The sequence below is a fragment of the Oncorhynchus masou genome, chromosome 8 (genome assembly GCF_036934945.1).
Source record: "Oncorhynchus masou masou isolate Uvic2021 chromosome 8, UVic_Omas_1.1, whole genome shotgun sequence".
In the NCBI taxonomy this organism is placed as follows: domain Eukaryota; kingdom Metazoa; phylum Chordata; class Actinopteri; order Salmoniformes; family Salmonidae; genus Oncorhynchus; species Oncorhynchus masou.
Window position 1 is genome coordinate 7,048,561 of NC_088219.1, and position 16,794 is coordinate 7,065,354.

Consider the following 16,794-nt stretch of genomic DNA (forward strand, 5'->3'; position numbering starts at 1 on the left):
AGAAATAGCAGAATCGACTCACAAATAATACTTCGTTTATTTGAACTGAAACGCATGTAAGAGCCGCATACAAGCGTGCCGTCGTTTTTCAAAACGCAGGTGACGCGCCACTCCTTCAGATCCTATGAAATCAACTTCCGACAACGTGCAGGACACGACTGTCTCCATTGGCAACGAGGAGAACAAACTTTTGAGTTGATGGCAACTTTGAGAAGAACAACATGGGGGATGCGGACTTCAGCAAATACGATTTAGCACGTTTACAGGACGAGTTGGCGCAGGAGAGAGAGATGAAGTAAGTGCAACGTGTATTGTAAGGGAATGTATTTACAGTGAGGGATACCTGAAGAAAATAGGACCTCTGAAATAGAAATGGATGGCCAACTATTCAGTAAAGTATATTTTTTACCCGACCCTCCCTGAACGCTCACTCCCCTATACCCAAAATATTAATTTCAACAAAGTCGCTAGCAGAGATCCCGTCAAGTGAACCGACAATCACCAAATGCAGTCAAGCCATCCGCTCTTTAGTTTCCGCCTGAATATTTATGCGCGAATACACTCCACGGTAATGCGTGTTTTTCTGGAAACGGAGTCATATACACAGACGCTTTAGATGTATTTTATTTAACTCGGCAAGACAGTTAAGACCAAATTCATATTTACAATGACGCCTACCCCATTCAAACCCTAACCCGGTTGTGATACAGCCTGGAAGCGAACCAGGGTCTGTAGGGACTGATATATACCCTAGCACTGATATATAGTGCTTTAGACCGCTGCGCCACTCGGGAGGCCATATAGAGACGATAGCTACAAAATAATTCCAAGAAAACCAGTTTTGATGCGTCACGTCTTCAATTAATCAAAATCATACCAAATAGTTCATTTCATTTTCACGCCTTATCAAAAATGACTTTGATTTCACGGGTAGAATGTGGCTGCAGAGACTGGGTTAGCCTAACAGTAGTTCTGTATAGGACATGTTAAATTGTTTACAGTCATGACATACAAAAACAGCAGACACACACACACGGCTTCACAGCCAGATTTTAGTGCGCGTTAAACGTGTTTTAGTAGATCGGTAATCCAGTGAGATGACCGTTGAAATTGGATGGTAAACATTTTGTCATGTCTGCCACTAGTACATCAACAATCTATTGTCTTTAACATTGCAAAGCATAAGTGTTGTGTGTATTCGCGTGGACAAATTTAGGACGGAAACTGAGGAGCAGATGCAGGATGTCTTGACCGTGTTTTATGTTTTGCGAGTGTCGGCTCACTTGACTGTAGTGGACAAACTCTTAAGGGTGAAAAGATAGTCATGCAGTGTTTTTATTATAATGACTATCATCTTATTGAATAAAATTTCATTTTTATAAACGCATTTTATGCAATTCTACTCATTTTACACGATTGGAGACGAGCATAATCTTTTTTTAACACCACAACACATGACAAGGAATGAGCGCATGCTGCAGCTACCTGATATATTTTATACAGGTTATTGTTTTTTTTAAGAGAAAAGTCTTAATTAAGTTTGAAACAGTGATATAGTTGTTTTATCAAATTGAGTGCAACAGAACCAACGCATGTTTTATAAAGTCAAATGCTAAATATATTGGCATGTTGTTGATGTGTTTCTGTTGAAGTGTTGTTGTTGATGTGTTTCTGTTGAAGTGTTGTTGTTGATGTGTTGTTGAAGTGTTGTTGATGTGGTGTTGTTAATGTGTTGTTGTTGATGTGTTGTTGATGTGTTGTTGATGTGTTGTTGTTGAAGTGTTGTTGTTGATGTGTTGTTGTTTATGTGTTGTTGAAGTGTTGTTGTTGATGTGTTGTTGATGTGTTGTTGAAGTGTAGCTGTTGATGTGTTGTTGTTGATGTGTTGTTGATGTGTTGTTGTTGAAGTGTTGTTGATGTGTTGTTGTTGATGTGTTGTTGTTGAAGTGTTGTTGTTGATGTGTTGTTGATGTGTTGTTGTTGATGTGTTGTTGTTGAAGTGTTGTTGAAGTGCTGTTGTTGATGTGCTGAGCGCTCCTCCAAGCATGTAGCATGTCTCAAATGCTTCACAATTTATTTCTTAAATAGCCTTGAAATAATAATAATATAGCCTAGATAATTATGCTACCTGGCTTTGTCCTGACTGATTTAGAGTTAGTATGTTGTTTAGTAGCCTGTTGACATGTTGAACATCAATTTGATAGTGACAGAATCACACGTGACTTCCCAAGCAAAGTCAAGCGCAGCCTCTGAATATCATAGAGACAAACCAAAGTCAAGCGCAGCCTCTGAATATCATAGAGACAAACCAAAGTCAAGCGCAGCCTCTGAATATCATAGAGACAAACCAAAGATATTCCCATATGCATCGGAGACGTGTCTTGCCCCAGCGTTTTACTGCATGTTTCTAGCGCACAGCATTGGGGACTAAAGCGTCATTATGGATCACTTGATATAAGCAGGTCCAAACATTTGTTTTCAACATCTTAAGCTAACATTTTCTTTAGCAAAAGCCACTATACCCTCACAATATACCCTCACAATATCCCTCACAATACCCCCTCAATATACCCTCACAATACCCCCTCAATATACCCTCACAATACCCCCTCAATATACCCTCACAATACCCCTCAATACACCCTCAATATACCCTCACAATACCCCCTCAATATACCCTCACAATACCCCCTCAATATACCCTCACAATACCCCCTCAATATACCCTCACAATATCCCTCACAATACCCCCTCAATATACCCTCACAATACCCCCTCAATATACCCTCACAATACCCCCTCAATATACCCTCACAATACCCCTCAATATACCCTCACAATACCCCTCAATACACCCTCAATATACCCTCACAATACCCCCTCAATATACCCTCACAATACCCCCTCAATATACCCTCACAATACCCCTCAATATACCCTCACAATACCCCTCAATACACCCTCAATATACCCTCACAATACCCCCTCAATATACCCTCACAATACCCCCTCAATATACCCTCACAATACCCCCTCAATATACCCTCACAATACCCCCTCAATATACCCTCACAATACCCCCTCAACATACCCTGACATACCCCCTTAATTCGAGCCCTGGTTTTATCCTAACACAGTGAGCCCTCACATACCCTGACATACCCCCTTAATTCGAGCCCTGGTTTTATCCTAACACAGTGAGCCCTCACATACCCTCACAATACCCCCTCAACATACCCTGACATATCCCCTTAATTCGAACCCTGGTTTTATCCTAACACAGCGAGCCCTCACATACCCTCACATACCCTGACATAACCCCTTAATTGGAGCCCTGGTTTTATCCTAACACAGCGAGCCCTCACATACCCCTTAATTGGAGCCCTGGTTTATCCTAACACAGCGAGCCCTCACATACCCTGACACCCCCTTAATTGGAGCCCTGGTTTTATCCTAACACAGCGAGCCCTCACATACCCCTCAATTGGAGCCCTGGTTTTATCCTAACACAGCGAGCCCTCACATACCCCTTAATTGGAGCCCTGGTTTTATCCTAACACAGCGAGCCCTCCCATACCCCTTAATTGGAGCCCTGGTTTTATCCTAACACAGCGAGCCCTCACATACCCCTTAATTGGAGCCCTGGTTTTATCCTAACACAGCGAGCCCTCACATACCCCTTAATTGGAGCCCTGGTTTTATCCTAACACAGCGAGCCCTCCCATACCCCTCAATTGGAGCCCTGGTTTTATCCTAACACAGCGAGCCCTCACATACCCCTTAATTGGAGCCCTGGTTTTATCCTAACACAGCGAGCCCTCACATACCCCTTAATTGGAGCCCTGGTTTTATCCTAACACAGCGAGCCCTCCCATACCCCTTAATTGGAGCCCTGGTTTTATCCTAACACAGCGAGCCCTCACATACCCCTTAATTGGAGCCCTGGTTTTATCCTAACACAGCGAGCCCTTCGCTGACACTGAGCTTTTTAAGGGGTGCATGGTGATTGCATCAGCCAATCCCTTCAATCTACGGACAGTAAACTATCATTTAGTCTGTCGAACAGACCGACCTGCCTCTTAATTCTGGAATAGGAAGAAATAGTCTCCAACACAACGCTCTCTTGTTGTTAGTAGCCTAAAGTCACATTAAAAGGAAGACTGTTTAAATGAATTAGGCCTTCTCGAATTAGCCTACATTCAGCACCCAGGCACTATCCATTTTCGTGGCTGCCACTTCATAGTAATATAAGTTATGTAAATGACTTAAATATGGCTTGTTGTGAGGTCAATAACTCTGATAACTAGCTCCATTATGGGCCATGAAACATTTGTTTTTATTCAAATAAATTATAGCAATAACAAGCTTACCTCCAGTCCTAGTCATCTCTGTGCTCTTCCTCTACAGCTGACCAGCACGTCAGTAGGCCTGGTACACGTGTACAGATATTACATTTTTTTTGGGGACAACTACATTTTATTTTCGTGAGGAAGCCTTTGACTCGCCTGCTGAAGTACCACCGTACACAGCATAGACATTGGTCAGGCAGCACAGATTAGCACGAACAGGGCCGGGCCGGGGATCATGGTTGGGAACATCTATCCAATACAGTGTAGCCTAGTTTTATATACACCATCCCAGAAGCTCCAAAAATTGGAAAGAAAGTACATTTTCTTACAAATATAACTTTGCCCTGTCAATCAATCAATCAATCAATCAATCAATCAAATGTATTTTTAAAGCCTTATTTACATCAGCCGATGTCACAAAGTGCTGTACAGAAACCCAGCCTAAAACCCCAAACAGCAAGCAATGCAGGTGTAGAAGCACGGTGTCTAGCAAAAACTCCCTAGAACGGCCAAAACCTAGGAAGAAACCTCGAGAGGAACCAGGCTCTCCGAGCATGCTCTTGGTATATCCTAGGCTTGCAGCCTATAGTATATAGGTTAAGGATCATTTGATAGCGTCTACACAAGGCCGTACTTGATATTGCGCGCCCAGCAGAGAATCAGGGATGAGGTCCAGCATCGGGCACAAATCAAGATACAATAAAGCAACTAATTCTCAATGACTGAGCAATATGACATTTTATCGATTGTAAATTACATGACCCTCTCCTGGAGTGAAACATCAAGAAATACCAAACCCTCCCCATGACTGAAATTGAAAAAGCAATGACCCTCCCCCATTTTCCTCCGGGGCACACTTAAATTTGGTAGTTATACTATCACCAATCCACATTAAATGCCCATCTCTCTCTCTCTCTCTCCCTCTCTCTCTCCCTCTCTCTCTCTCTCTCTCTCTCTCTCTGTCTCTCTCTCTGTCTCTCTCTCTGTCTCTCTCTCTGTCTCTCTCTGTCTCTCTCTCTCTCTGTCTCTCTTTCTGTCTCTCTCTCTCTCTGTCTCTCTGTCTCTCTCTGTCTCTCTCTCTGTCTCTCTCTCTGTCTCTCTCTCTCTGTCTCTCTCTGTCTCTCTCTGTCTCTCTCTCTCATCTCTCACTCCTGCCTGTAGAGAGATGCTGCAGGAGTCTGTGTGTGATCTGGGGAGCACTATGACAGAGTTGGAGGAGAGACTAAACAGTGTGAACCTTGAGGGTGAGTCTGTATGGTGTGTGTGGACAGGGAGAGTGAGTCTGTATGGTGTGTGTGGACAGAGAAAGTGAGTCTGTATGGTGTGTGTGGACAGGGAGAGTGAGTCTGTATGGTGTGTGTGGACAGGGAGAGTGAGTCTGTATGGTGTGTGTGGACAGGGAGGGTGAGTCTGTATGGTGTGTGTGAACAGGGAGGGTGAGTTTGTATGGTGTGTGTGGACAGGGAGAGGGAGTCTGTATGGTGTGTGTAGACAGGGAGGGTGAGTCTGTATGGTGTGTGTGGACAGGGAGAGTGAGTCTGTATGGTGTGTGTGGACAGGGAGGGTGAGTCTGTATGGTGTGTGAGTCTGTATGGTGTGTGTGGACAGGGAGGGTGAGTCTGTATGGTGTGTGTGGACAGGGAGAGTGAGTCTGTATGGTGTGTGTGGACAGGGAGAGTGAGTCTGTATGGTGTGTGTGGAAAGGGAGGGTGAGTTTGTATGGTGTGTGTGGACAGGGAGAGGGAGTCTGTATGGTGTGTGTAGACAGGGAGGGTGAGTCTGTATGGTGTGTGTGGACAGGGAGAGTGAGTCTGTATGGTGTGTGTGGACAGGGAGGGTGAGTCTGTATGTGTGTGTGAGTCTGTATGGTGTGTGTGGACAGGGAGGGTGAGTCTGTATGGTGTGTGTGGACAGGGAGGGTGAGTCTGTATGGTGTGTGTGGACAGGGAGGAGTGAGTCTGTATGGTGTGTGTGGACAGGGAGAGTGAGTCTGTATGGTGTGTGTGGACAGGGAGGGTGAGTCTGTATGGTGTGTGTGGACAGGGATGGGGTGAGTCTGTATGGTGTGTGTGGACAGGGAGAGTGAGTCTGTATGGTGTGTGTGGACAGGGAGAGTGAGTCTGTATGGTGTGTGTGGACAGGGAGGGTGAGTCTGTATGGTGTGTGTGGACAGGGAGGGTGAGTCTGTGGACAGGGAGAGTGAGTCTGTATGGTGTGTGTGGACAGGGAGGGTGAGTCTGTATGGTGTGTGTGGACAGGGAGGGTGAGTCTGTATGGTGTGTGTGTGAGTCTGTATGGTGTGTGTGGACAGGGAGGGTGAGTCTGTATGGTGTGTGTGGACAGGGAGGGTGAGTCTGTATGGTGTGTGTGGACAGGGAGGGTGAGTCTGTATGGTGTGTGTGGACAGGGAGGGTGAGTCTGTATGGTGTGTGTGGACAGGGAGGGTGAGTCTGTATGGTGTGTGTGGACAGGGAGAGTGAGTCTGTATGGTGTGTGTGGACAGGGAGGTGAGTCTGTATGGTGTGTGTGGACAGGGAGGGTGAGTCTGTATGGTGTGTGTGAGTCATGGTGTGTGGACAGGAGGGTGAGTCTGTATGGTGTGTGTGGACAGGGAGAGTGAGTCTGTATGGTGTGTGTGGACAGGGAGGGTGAGTCTGTATGGTGTGTGAGTCTGTATGGTGTGTGTGGACAGGGAGGGTGAGTCTGTATGGTGTGTGTGGACAGGGAGGGGAGAGTGAGTCTGTATGGTGTGTGTGGACAGGGAGAGTGAGTCTGTATGGTGTGTGTGGAAGGGAGAGTGAGTCTGTATGGTGTGTGTGGACAGGGAGAGGGAGTCTGTATGGTGTGTGTGGACAGGGAGGGTGAGTCTGTATGGTGTGTGTGGACAGGGAGGGTGAGTCTGTATGGTGTGTGTGGACAGGGAGGGTGAGTCTGTATGGTGTGTGTGAACAGGGAGGGTGAGTCTGTATGGTGTGTGTGGACAGGGAGAGTGAGTCTGTATGGTGTGTGTGGACAGGGAGGGTGAGTCTGTATGGTGTGTGTGGACAGGGAGGGTGAGTCTGTATGGTGTGTGAGTCTGTATGGTGTGTGTGGACAGGGAGGGTGAGTCTGTATGGTGTGTGTGGACAGGGAGGGTGAGTCTGTATGGTGTGTGTGGACAGGGAGGGTGAGTCTGTATGGTGTGTGTGGACAGGGAGGGTGAGTCTGTATGGTGTGTGTGGACAGGGAGGGTGAGTCTGTATGGTGTGTGTGGACAGGGAGAGTGAGTCTGTATGGTGTGTGGACAGGGAGGGTGAGTCTGTATGGTGTGTGTGGACAGGGAGGGTGAGTCTGTATGGTGTGTGTGGACAGGGAGGGTGAGTCTGTATGGTGTGTGTGGACAGGGAGGGTGAGTCTGTATGGTGTGTGTGGACAGGGAGAGTGAGTCTGTATGGTGTGTGTGGACAGGGAGAGTGAGTCTGTATGGTGTGTGTAGACAGGGAGGGTGAGTCTGTATGGTGTGTGAGTCTGTATGGTGTGTGTGGACAGGGAGAGTGAGTCTGTATGGTGTGTGTGGACAGGGAGAGTGAGTCTGTATGGTGTGTGTGGACAGGGAGGGTGAGTCTGTATGGTGTGTGTGGACAGGGAGGGTGAGTCTGTATGGTGTGTGTGGACAGGGAGGGTGAGTCTGTATGGTGTGTATGGACAGGGAGGGTGAGTCTGTATGGTGTGTGTGGACAGGGAGGGTGAGTCTGTATGGTGTGTGTGGACAGGGAGGGTGAGTCTGTATGGTGTGTGTGGACAGGGAGGGTGAGTCTGTATGGTGTGTGTGAACAGGGAGGGTGAGTCTGTATGGTGTTTGTGGACAGGGAGAGTGAGTCTGTATGGTGTGTGTAGACAGGGAGGGTGAGTCTGTATGGTGTGTGAGTCTGTATGGTGTGTGTGGACAGGGAGGGTGAGTCTGTATGGTGTGTGTGGACAGGGAGAGTGAGTCTGTATGGTGTGTGTGGACAGGGAGGGTGAGTCTGTATGGTGTGTGTGGACAGGGAGGGTGAGTCTGTATGGTGTGTGTGGACAGGGAGGGTGAGTCTGTATGGTGTGTGTGGACAGGGAGGAATCCCCAATTAGCTGCTGCCAAGGCAACGGCTACTCTTCCTTGGGTCCAAACAGGAATCAAAACTAATCATGTCTCTTGTGTTGTACCCTCTGTTCTGGACCTGGGGACCGTGAAGAGACCTCTGCTGCATGTCTCTTGTGTTGTACCCTCTGTTCTGGACCTTGGGACCATGAAGAGACCTCTGCTGCATGTCTCTTGTGTTGTACCCTCTGTTCTGGACCTTGGGACTGTGAAGAGACCTCTTGCTGCATGTCTCTTGTGTTGTACCGATGAGGTGTCCGAACAGTGGGTCAACTGCTTGCACAGACAGCTGGGTACCTTTCACCCATCAACACCTCACACAAAGACCAATAGTGATGCAGTCAATCCCTCCTCCACTTTGAGCCAGGAGAGATTGATATGCAGACTACTGGGTAGTAGTCTAGGTGAGACTAAACTAGGGCCTGTTGGACCTGCGTGGTTCATTTAGAGCAGCTCCTTATCATGGACAGACCTCTTCCCATTTTAGCAACCATTGAGTCTAAATGTTTTGACCATAACAGCTTGCTATCTAGGGTTACACCAAGGCGTTTAATCTCCTCAATTTGCTCAATTGCCAAATTATTTCAGTAATTGATCTAGATGAGGTTTAGGGTTGAGTGAGTGATTTGTCCCAGAAATGAAGCTATTGCTCGATGCCCGTTCTAAAACTGACTGGAGCTCGAAGTTATGGGTGTCAGTTATTTATTTTACTGTTGTAGCCCGACGTGTATATTGTTGAGTCGTTAGCGTACACACACACACACGCCTGTCAGCAATAGTTTATGATCAATAATATCAAAAGCCGCACTTGAAGGTTAACCAAACAGCTTATTTTCTTATTATCAATTTCTTTCTTTCTTTAAATGCAAATTTCCTGCAATTCTTGTTCATATGATGTCAGGAGTCGAATCCCCGCCCCCAAAAATGTTTTGAGTTTTACTATTGACTGGCCTAGGTGGTTAGTAGTGTTGCTATGGCAGCCGAAGCATGGCTCCATGCGAGAAGGTCACGTAGTTCAGTGAACTAATGGAATAAACACACAAGCCTGTTCACTTGATTAAATATGATATTTCAACATATCGCAGTATGTTACATTAAACATGCGTTACATTTACATTTACATTTAAGTCATTTAGCAGACGCTCTTATCCAGAGCGACTTACAAATTGGATCGTGTAGTGTAAAGCATGTTGAGTGTGGGGATGTGTATCCTCCTGCCAGGTAACGAGTGGAAGACCCGGTACGACACGCAGGTGGAGCTGAACGGTCGGCTGGAACATCAGATCACTCTTGTTCACGAAAAAATGGAGGACCTGCAGAGAAACCCCATGGGTAATAGGAAGCACATGTTAAACACACACACTAAATACACACGCACACAAGGGAAATAATTTTGTGGATTTTTAGGTGACCCCACATGTTTTCTATGTGTCTTCGCAGATCGATTAGCCTCAATACGATCCTATTATGAGGTCCCAGTGGTGAGTTCTTACATATATTGGACTGTATATTTTATGGTATATTATATACTGTATATTATAGATATTATATTATATACGGTATATTATAGATATTATATTATATACTGTATATTTTATGGTATATTATATACTGTATATTTTATGGTATATTATATACTGTATGTTATGGTATATTATATACTGTATATTATAGATATTATATTATATACTGTATATTTTATGGTATATTATATACTGTATATTTTATGGTATATTATATACTGTATATTATAGATATTATATTATATACTGTATATTTTATGGTATATTATATACTGTATATTAGAAATATTATATTATATACTGTATATTTTATGGTATATTATATACTGTATATTATAAATATTAAATTATATACTGTATATTTTATGGTATATTATATACTGCATATTATAATATAATTTTATATACTGTATATTTTATGGTATATTTTATACTGTATATTATAGATATATTATAGATATTATATTATATGCTGCATATTATAGATATTATATTATATACTGTATATTTTATACTGTATATTATAGATATTATATTATATACTGTATATTTTATACTGTATATTATGGATATTATATTATATACTGTATATTATAGATATTATATTATATACAGTATATTATAGATATTATATTATATACTGTATATTTTATGGTATATAGATATTATATTATATACTGTATATTTTATGGTATATAGATATTCTATTATAATTTGTATATTATATATATTATATTATATACTGCATATTATAGATATTATATAATATACTGTATATTTTAGATATATTTTATATGGCATATTATAGATATTATTTTATATACTGTATATTATAGATATTATATCATATACTGCATATTATAGATATTATAGATATTATATTATATACTGCATATTATAGATAGTATATACTGCATATTATAGATATTATAGTATATACTGCATATTATAGTTATTATAGTATATACTGCATATTATAGATATTATATACTGTATATTATAGATATTATATTATATACTGCATATTATAGATATTATAGTATATACTGCATATTATAGTTATTATAGTATATACTGCATATTATAGATATTATATTATATACTGTACATTATAGATATTATATTATATACAGCATATTATAGATATATTATGTAATGTATATTTTATACTGTATATTATAGATATATTATATACAGCATATTATAAATATTATATTATATACTGTATATTATAGATATTATATTATATACATCATATTATAGATATATTATATACAGCATATTATAGATATTATATTATGTAATGTATATTTTATACTGTATATTATAGATATATTATATACAGCATATTATAGATATTATATTATGTAATGTATATTTTATTCTGTATATTATAGATATATTATATACAGCATATTATAGATATTATATTATAAACAGCATATTATAGATATTATATTATATACTGTATATTATAGATATTATATTATGTAATGTATATTTTATACTGTATATTATAGATATATTATATACTGCATATTATAGATATTATATTATGTAATGTATATTTTATACTGTATATTATAGATATATTATATACTGCATATTATAGATATTATATTATGTAATGTATATTTTATACTGTATATTATAGATATATTATATACAGCATATTATAGATATTATATACAGCATATTATAGATATTATATTATGTAATGTATATTTTATACTGTATATTATAGATATATTATATACTGTATATTATAGATATATTATATACTGTATATTATAGATATATTATATACTGTATATTATAGATATTATATTATGTAATGTATATTTTATGTATATTTTATACTGTATATTATAGATATATTATATACTGTATATTATAGATATTATATTATAAACAGTGCATTCTGAAAGTATTCACACCCCTTCAGTTTTCCACATTTTGTTTTCCTCATCAATCTACCCACAATACTCCATAATGACAAAGCAAAAACATCTTTTTAGAAATGTTTGCAAATGTATAAAAAATTACAAACAGAAATACCTTATTTTCATAAGTATTCAGACCCTTTGCTATGAGACTCGAAATTTGAGCTCAGGTGCATCTTGTTTCCGTTGATCATTCTTGAAATGTTTCTACAACTTGATTGGAGTCCACCTGTGGTAAATTAATTGATTGGTCTTCCTGTCTATATAAGGTCCCTCAAACCAAGTCATGAGGTTGAAGGAATTGTCTTTAGAGTGCCGAGACAGGATTGTACTGTATATGTTATGGAATATTATATTATATACTGTATATTTTTTTATATATATATTAGATTGACAGTCAGACAGATTCACATGGGTGATTGGAGAGAGATGAACACAACACCAATAGAACACACAGAGAACCAACAAGTGGTGCCAGACCAGACCAGGCCGGACCAGACAAGGCCAGACCAGATCAGATCGGACCAGACAAGACCAGATCAGACCATGCCAGACCAGATCAGACCAGACCAGCTGCCACTTTAGATAACTGTGCTGATGTAGACAGAATAAACCTGACTTTAATCACTGGATTACGCACTAAATCAGAGAACACACTCCTTATTGTTTGTTGTGTGTGTGTGTGTGTGTGTGTGTGTGTGTGTGTGTGTGTGTGTGTGTGTGTGTGTGTCTGAGCACGCCTAGCAGATGGTAATTAGTATATCTGGGGAGGGTGAATGTGATCTGCATGAGTGTCGGGGAAAGAGAAAAGAAGAGAGAGAGAGAGAGAGAGAAAAGAGGGGGAGAGAAAGAGAGAGAGAGAGAGAGAGAGAGATATATACAGGCCTAGGAAGAGAGAGAGACAGAGCGAGAGAGAGAGAGATATACAGGCCTAGAGACAGAGAAACAGAGAGAGACAGAGAGAGAGAGAGAAACAGAGAGAGAGCGAGACAGAGAGAGAAACCGAGAGAGACAGAGAGAGAGAGAGAGACAGAGAGAGAAACAGAGAGAGAGGAGATACAGGCCAAGAGACAGAGAGAGAGACAGAGAGAGAGGAGATACAGGCCTAGAGAGACAGAGAGAAACAGAGAGAGAGAGAGAGGAGATACAGGCCTAGAGAGACAGTGAGAAACAGAGAGAAACAGAGAGAGAGAGGCCTAGAGAGACAGCGACAGTGTGACAAGAATGTAAAGACCTACAGAGTTGTAGAGTGGAGAGAGAACAACAACTTTCCTTTCAAACTGAAGGGAGATATAGAGAGGGCTATACATTCCACCTGCTATTCTCTCGTCAGAATAACAGTTGCTTGTTAGTTAGTGCTCACAACAGAAGGTTAAAGATGTCATCCAGCCATTTAAATAAGATCAAAAATAACGATAAGCCAAGTATAAATACAGTAAAGTACACACATTAAATACATTCAAGTATAAATACAGTAAAGTACACACACAATACTTTCAAGTATAAAAACAATAAAGTACACACACTAAATACTTTCAAGTATAAATAAAGGTATAGTACACACACTAAATACATTCAAGTATAAATATAGTAAAGTACACACACTAAATACTTTCAAGTATAAATACAGTAAAGTACACACACTAAAAAATGGTTGGAGGACATCTTACAGTGGGATCAGGCCATAATGTCTGCGCTGTGTTCTCTAGTCTAGTGGTGCGATGCTAACTAGCCTCACGGACCTCTTTCTGTTCTCTACTCTAGTGGCGCGATGCTAACTAGCCTCACTGATCTCTTTCTGTTCTCTAGTCTAGTGGTGTGATGCTAACTAGCCTCGGAGACCTCTTTCTGTTCTCTAGTCTAGTGGCGCGATGCTAATTAGCCTCGGAGACCTCTTTCTGTTCTCTAGTCTAGTGGTGCGATGCTAACTAGCCTCACGGACCTCTTTCTGTTCTCTAGTCTAGTGGCGCGATGCTAACTAGCCTCGGAGACCTCTTTCTGTTCTCTAGTCTAGTGGCACGATGCTAACTAGCCTCGGAGACCTCTTTCTGTTCTCTAGTCTAGTGGTGTGATGCTAACTAGCCTCACTGACCTCTTTCTGTTCTCTAGTCTAGTGGCGCGATGCTAACTAGCCTCAGAGACCTCTTTCTGTTCTCTAGTCTAGTGGCGCGATGCTAACTAGCCTCGGAGACCTCTTTCTGTTCTCTAGTCTAGTGGCGCGATGCTAACTAGCCTCACTGACCTCTTTTTGTTCTCTAGTGTCATGGTGCGATGCTAACTAGCCTCACTGACCTCTTTCTGTTCTCTAGTCTAGTGGCGCGATGCTAACTATCCTCACTGACCTCTTTCTGTTCTCTAGTCTAGTGGCGCGATGCTAACTATCCTCACTGACCTCTTTCTGTTCTCTAGTCTAGTGGCGCGATGCTAGCTATCCTCACTGACCTCTTTCTGTTCTCTAGTCTAGTGGCGCGATGCTAACTAGCCTCGGAGACCTCTTTCTGTTCTCTAGTCTAGTGGCGCGATGCTAGCCGATGTTACTGATGTTGTTGACGCTATTGACGTATCTGATGTTTCCGCGAAGAACAGACATTTGTTTGTCTTCTGCTGTCATTACTCGACATGTCAATCATGACTGTCTCTGTTTGATGACTAGACCAGGAGTTAACCTGGACAGGGAAACCTCTGGGCCCTGTACGTGACTAGACCAGGAGTTAACCTGGACAGGGAAACCTCTGGGTCCTGTACATGACTAGACCAGGAAAACCTCTGGGCCCTGTACATGACTAGACCAGGAGTTAACCTGGACAGGGAAACCTCTGGGCCCTGTAGTTGTAGTTCTAGTTTATAACTGGGCCCTGTAGTTGTTCCTGGTCAGGTGGTCATGGTGTGTTTGACTCTATTTCCCAGGATGCACTGAGGCAGAAGCTGAAGGTCCTGACCACTGAGAAGGCAGTGCTGCAGGGTCAGCTGTCAGACTGCAGACTGAGGATCGAACAGGAGGGGAAGGTCTATTTGTATCTGTTTCTCTCTCTGTTCCTCTCTCTGTTTCTGTCTCTGTTTCTCTCTCTGTTTCTCTCTGTTTCTTTCTTTCTGTTTCTCTCTGTTTCTCTCTCTCTGTTTCTCTCTCTCTCTGTTTCTCTCTCTCTCTGTTTCTCTTTCGCTCTCTGTTTCTGTTTTTCTCTCTTTCTGTTTCTCTCTGTTTCTCTCTCTCTCTGTTTCTCTTTCTCTGTTTCTCTCTCTGTTTCTCTGTTTCTCTCTGTTTCTGTTTTTCTCTCTTTCTGTTTCTCGCTCTTTCTCTCTCTGTTTCTCTCTCTGTTTCTCTCTCTGTCTCTGTTTCTCTCTCTTTGTTTCTCTCTCTTTGTTTCTCTCTCTGTTTCTCTCTCTGTCTCTGTTTCTCTCTCTCTTTCTCTCTCTGTTTCTGTTTCTCCCTCTCACTCTCTCCCGTCGGACTGTTTATCCATTTGTTTATTTGTTTATTGTTTTGTCCGATCAGATTACGGTGTGTCACGTTTATGAGAATAAGGCTAAAATCGGCCAGTATTAGCACCTACTAATCTATAATCCCTTTCTGTTTTTCATCAATATAGCCACACAGCACACTGACCATCCCATGTGAAATCTGTTTTTCATCAATATAGCCACACAGCACACTGACCATCCCATGTGACATTTTATGCTCGTTAATCGTGAGACAGAACAACACGTCCTCGTGAATAACATTCCCCGACATGTAGCAAACACAAGCCAACGCGTCTCAGCCGTCACACCTAACGTCCATTTGGAGAGTCTTCCATTTGGAGAGTCTTCCATTTGGAGAGTCTTCCATTTGGAGAGTCTTCCATTTGGAGAGTCTTCCATTTGGAGAGTCTTCCATTTGGAGAGTCTTCCATTTGGAGTTTTGACTCGTTCAGTCAGAGTTTCCTCTAGATTACTAACAATAGCATCAATACTTAGTTTCACAGTGTTATCTGACAAAGGTATTGATGTGAGTTTCTGTGCCTCTCACATTGTTTTCACCATATCAACCGGTAATATCATAGTCTCTGCGATAGTGTGTGGTTTCACAGCGTAGAGAGCCGAGCCGTTCACCATGGGAAAGAGTGCAACAGTTAAGTGTAGTCTTTTCTCATGATCTAAGTCTGCTCACTGGTTAAATTTGATCTTTTAGATTTGAATTATTTTCATTTAGACTTTTAAGGTCAACCACATTTTATATATAATTTTTTTGTTAGTCATATCAGGCGACCCCGCACGGGGTTGCGACCCCTAGTTTGGGAACCACTTCTTTATGGTGTAGATACCAAGACCCTCTAATCTGAAAGACCTGTTGGTGTAGATACCGAGACCCTCTAATCTGAAAGACCTGTTGGTGTAGATATCTAGACCCTCTAATCTGAAAGACCTGTTGGTGTAGATACCTAGACCCTCTAATCTGAAAGACCTGTTGGTGTAGATATCTAGACCCTCTAATCTGAAAGACCTGTTGGTGTAGATACCAATACCCTCTAATCTGAAAGGCCTGTTGGTGTAGATACCTAGACCCTCTAATCTGAAAGACCTGTTGGTGTAGATACCTAGACCCTCTAATCTGAAAGACCTGTTGGTGTAGATACCTAGACCCTCTAATCTGAAAGACCTGTTGGTGTAGATACCTAGACCCTCTAATCTGAAAGACCTGTTGGTGTAGATACCTAGACCCTCTAATCTGGAAGACCTGTTGGTGTAGATATCTAGACCCTCTAATCTGAAAGACCTGTTGGTGTAGATATCTAGACCCTCTAATCTGGAAGACCTGTTGGTGTAGATATCTAGAACCTCTAATCTGGAAGACCTGTTGGTGTAGATATCTAGACCCTCTAATC

The 16,794-nt window shown here is 41.7% G+C and overlaps 1 protein-coding gene across 1 annotated transcript in view; it reads left to right on the forward strand.

Moving 5' to 3' along the window:
* Positions 1-152: 152 nt before the first annotated feature.
* ccdc169 (coiled-coil domain containing 169) overlaps positions 153-16,794 on the forward strand; it is a 19,476-nt gene continuing 2,834 nt past the window's right edge. Inside the window, exons 1-5 of the mRNA XM_064971165.1 lie at positions 153-295; positions 5,511-5,593; positions 9,688-9,798; positions 9,907-9,947; positions 14,840-14,938. Coding sequence (XP_064827237.1) covers positions 222-295; positions 5,511-5,593; positions 9,688-9,798; positions 9,907-9,947; positions 14,840-14,938 — 408 coding nt within the window. The 5' untranslated portion in view covers positions 153-221. The remainder of the gene's footprint in view (positions 296-5,510; positions 5,594-9,687; positions 9,799-9,906; positions 9,948-14,839; positions 14,939-16,794) is intronic.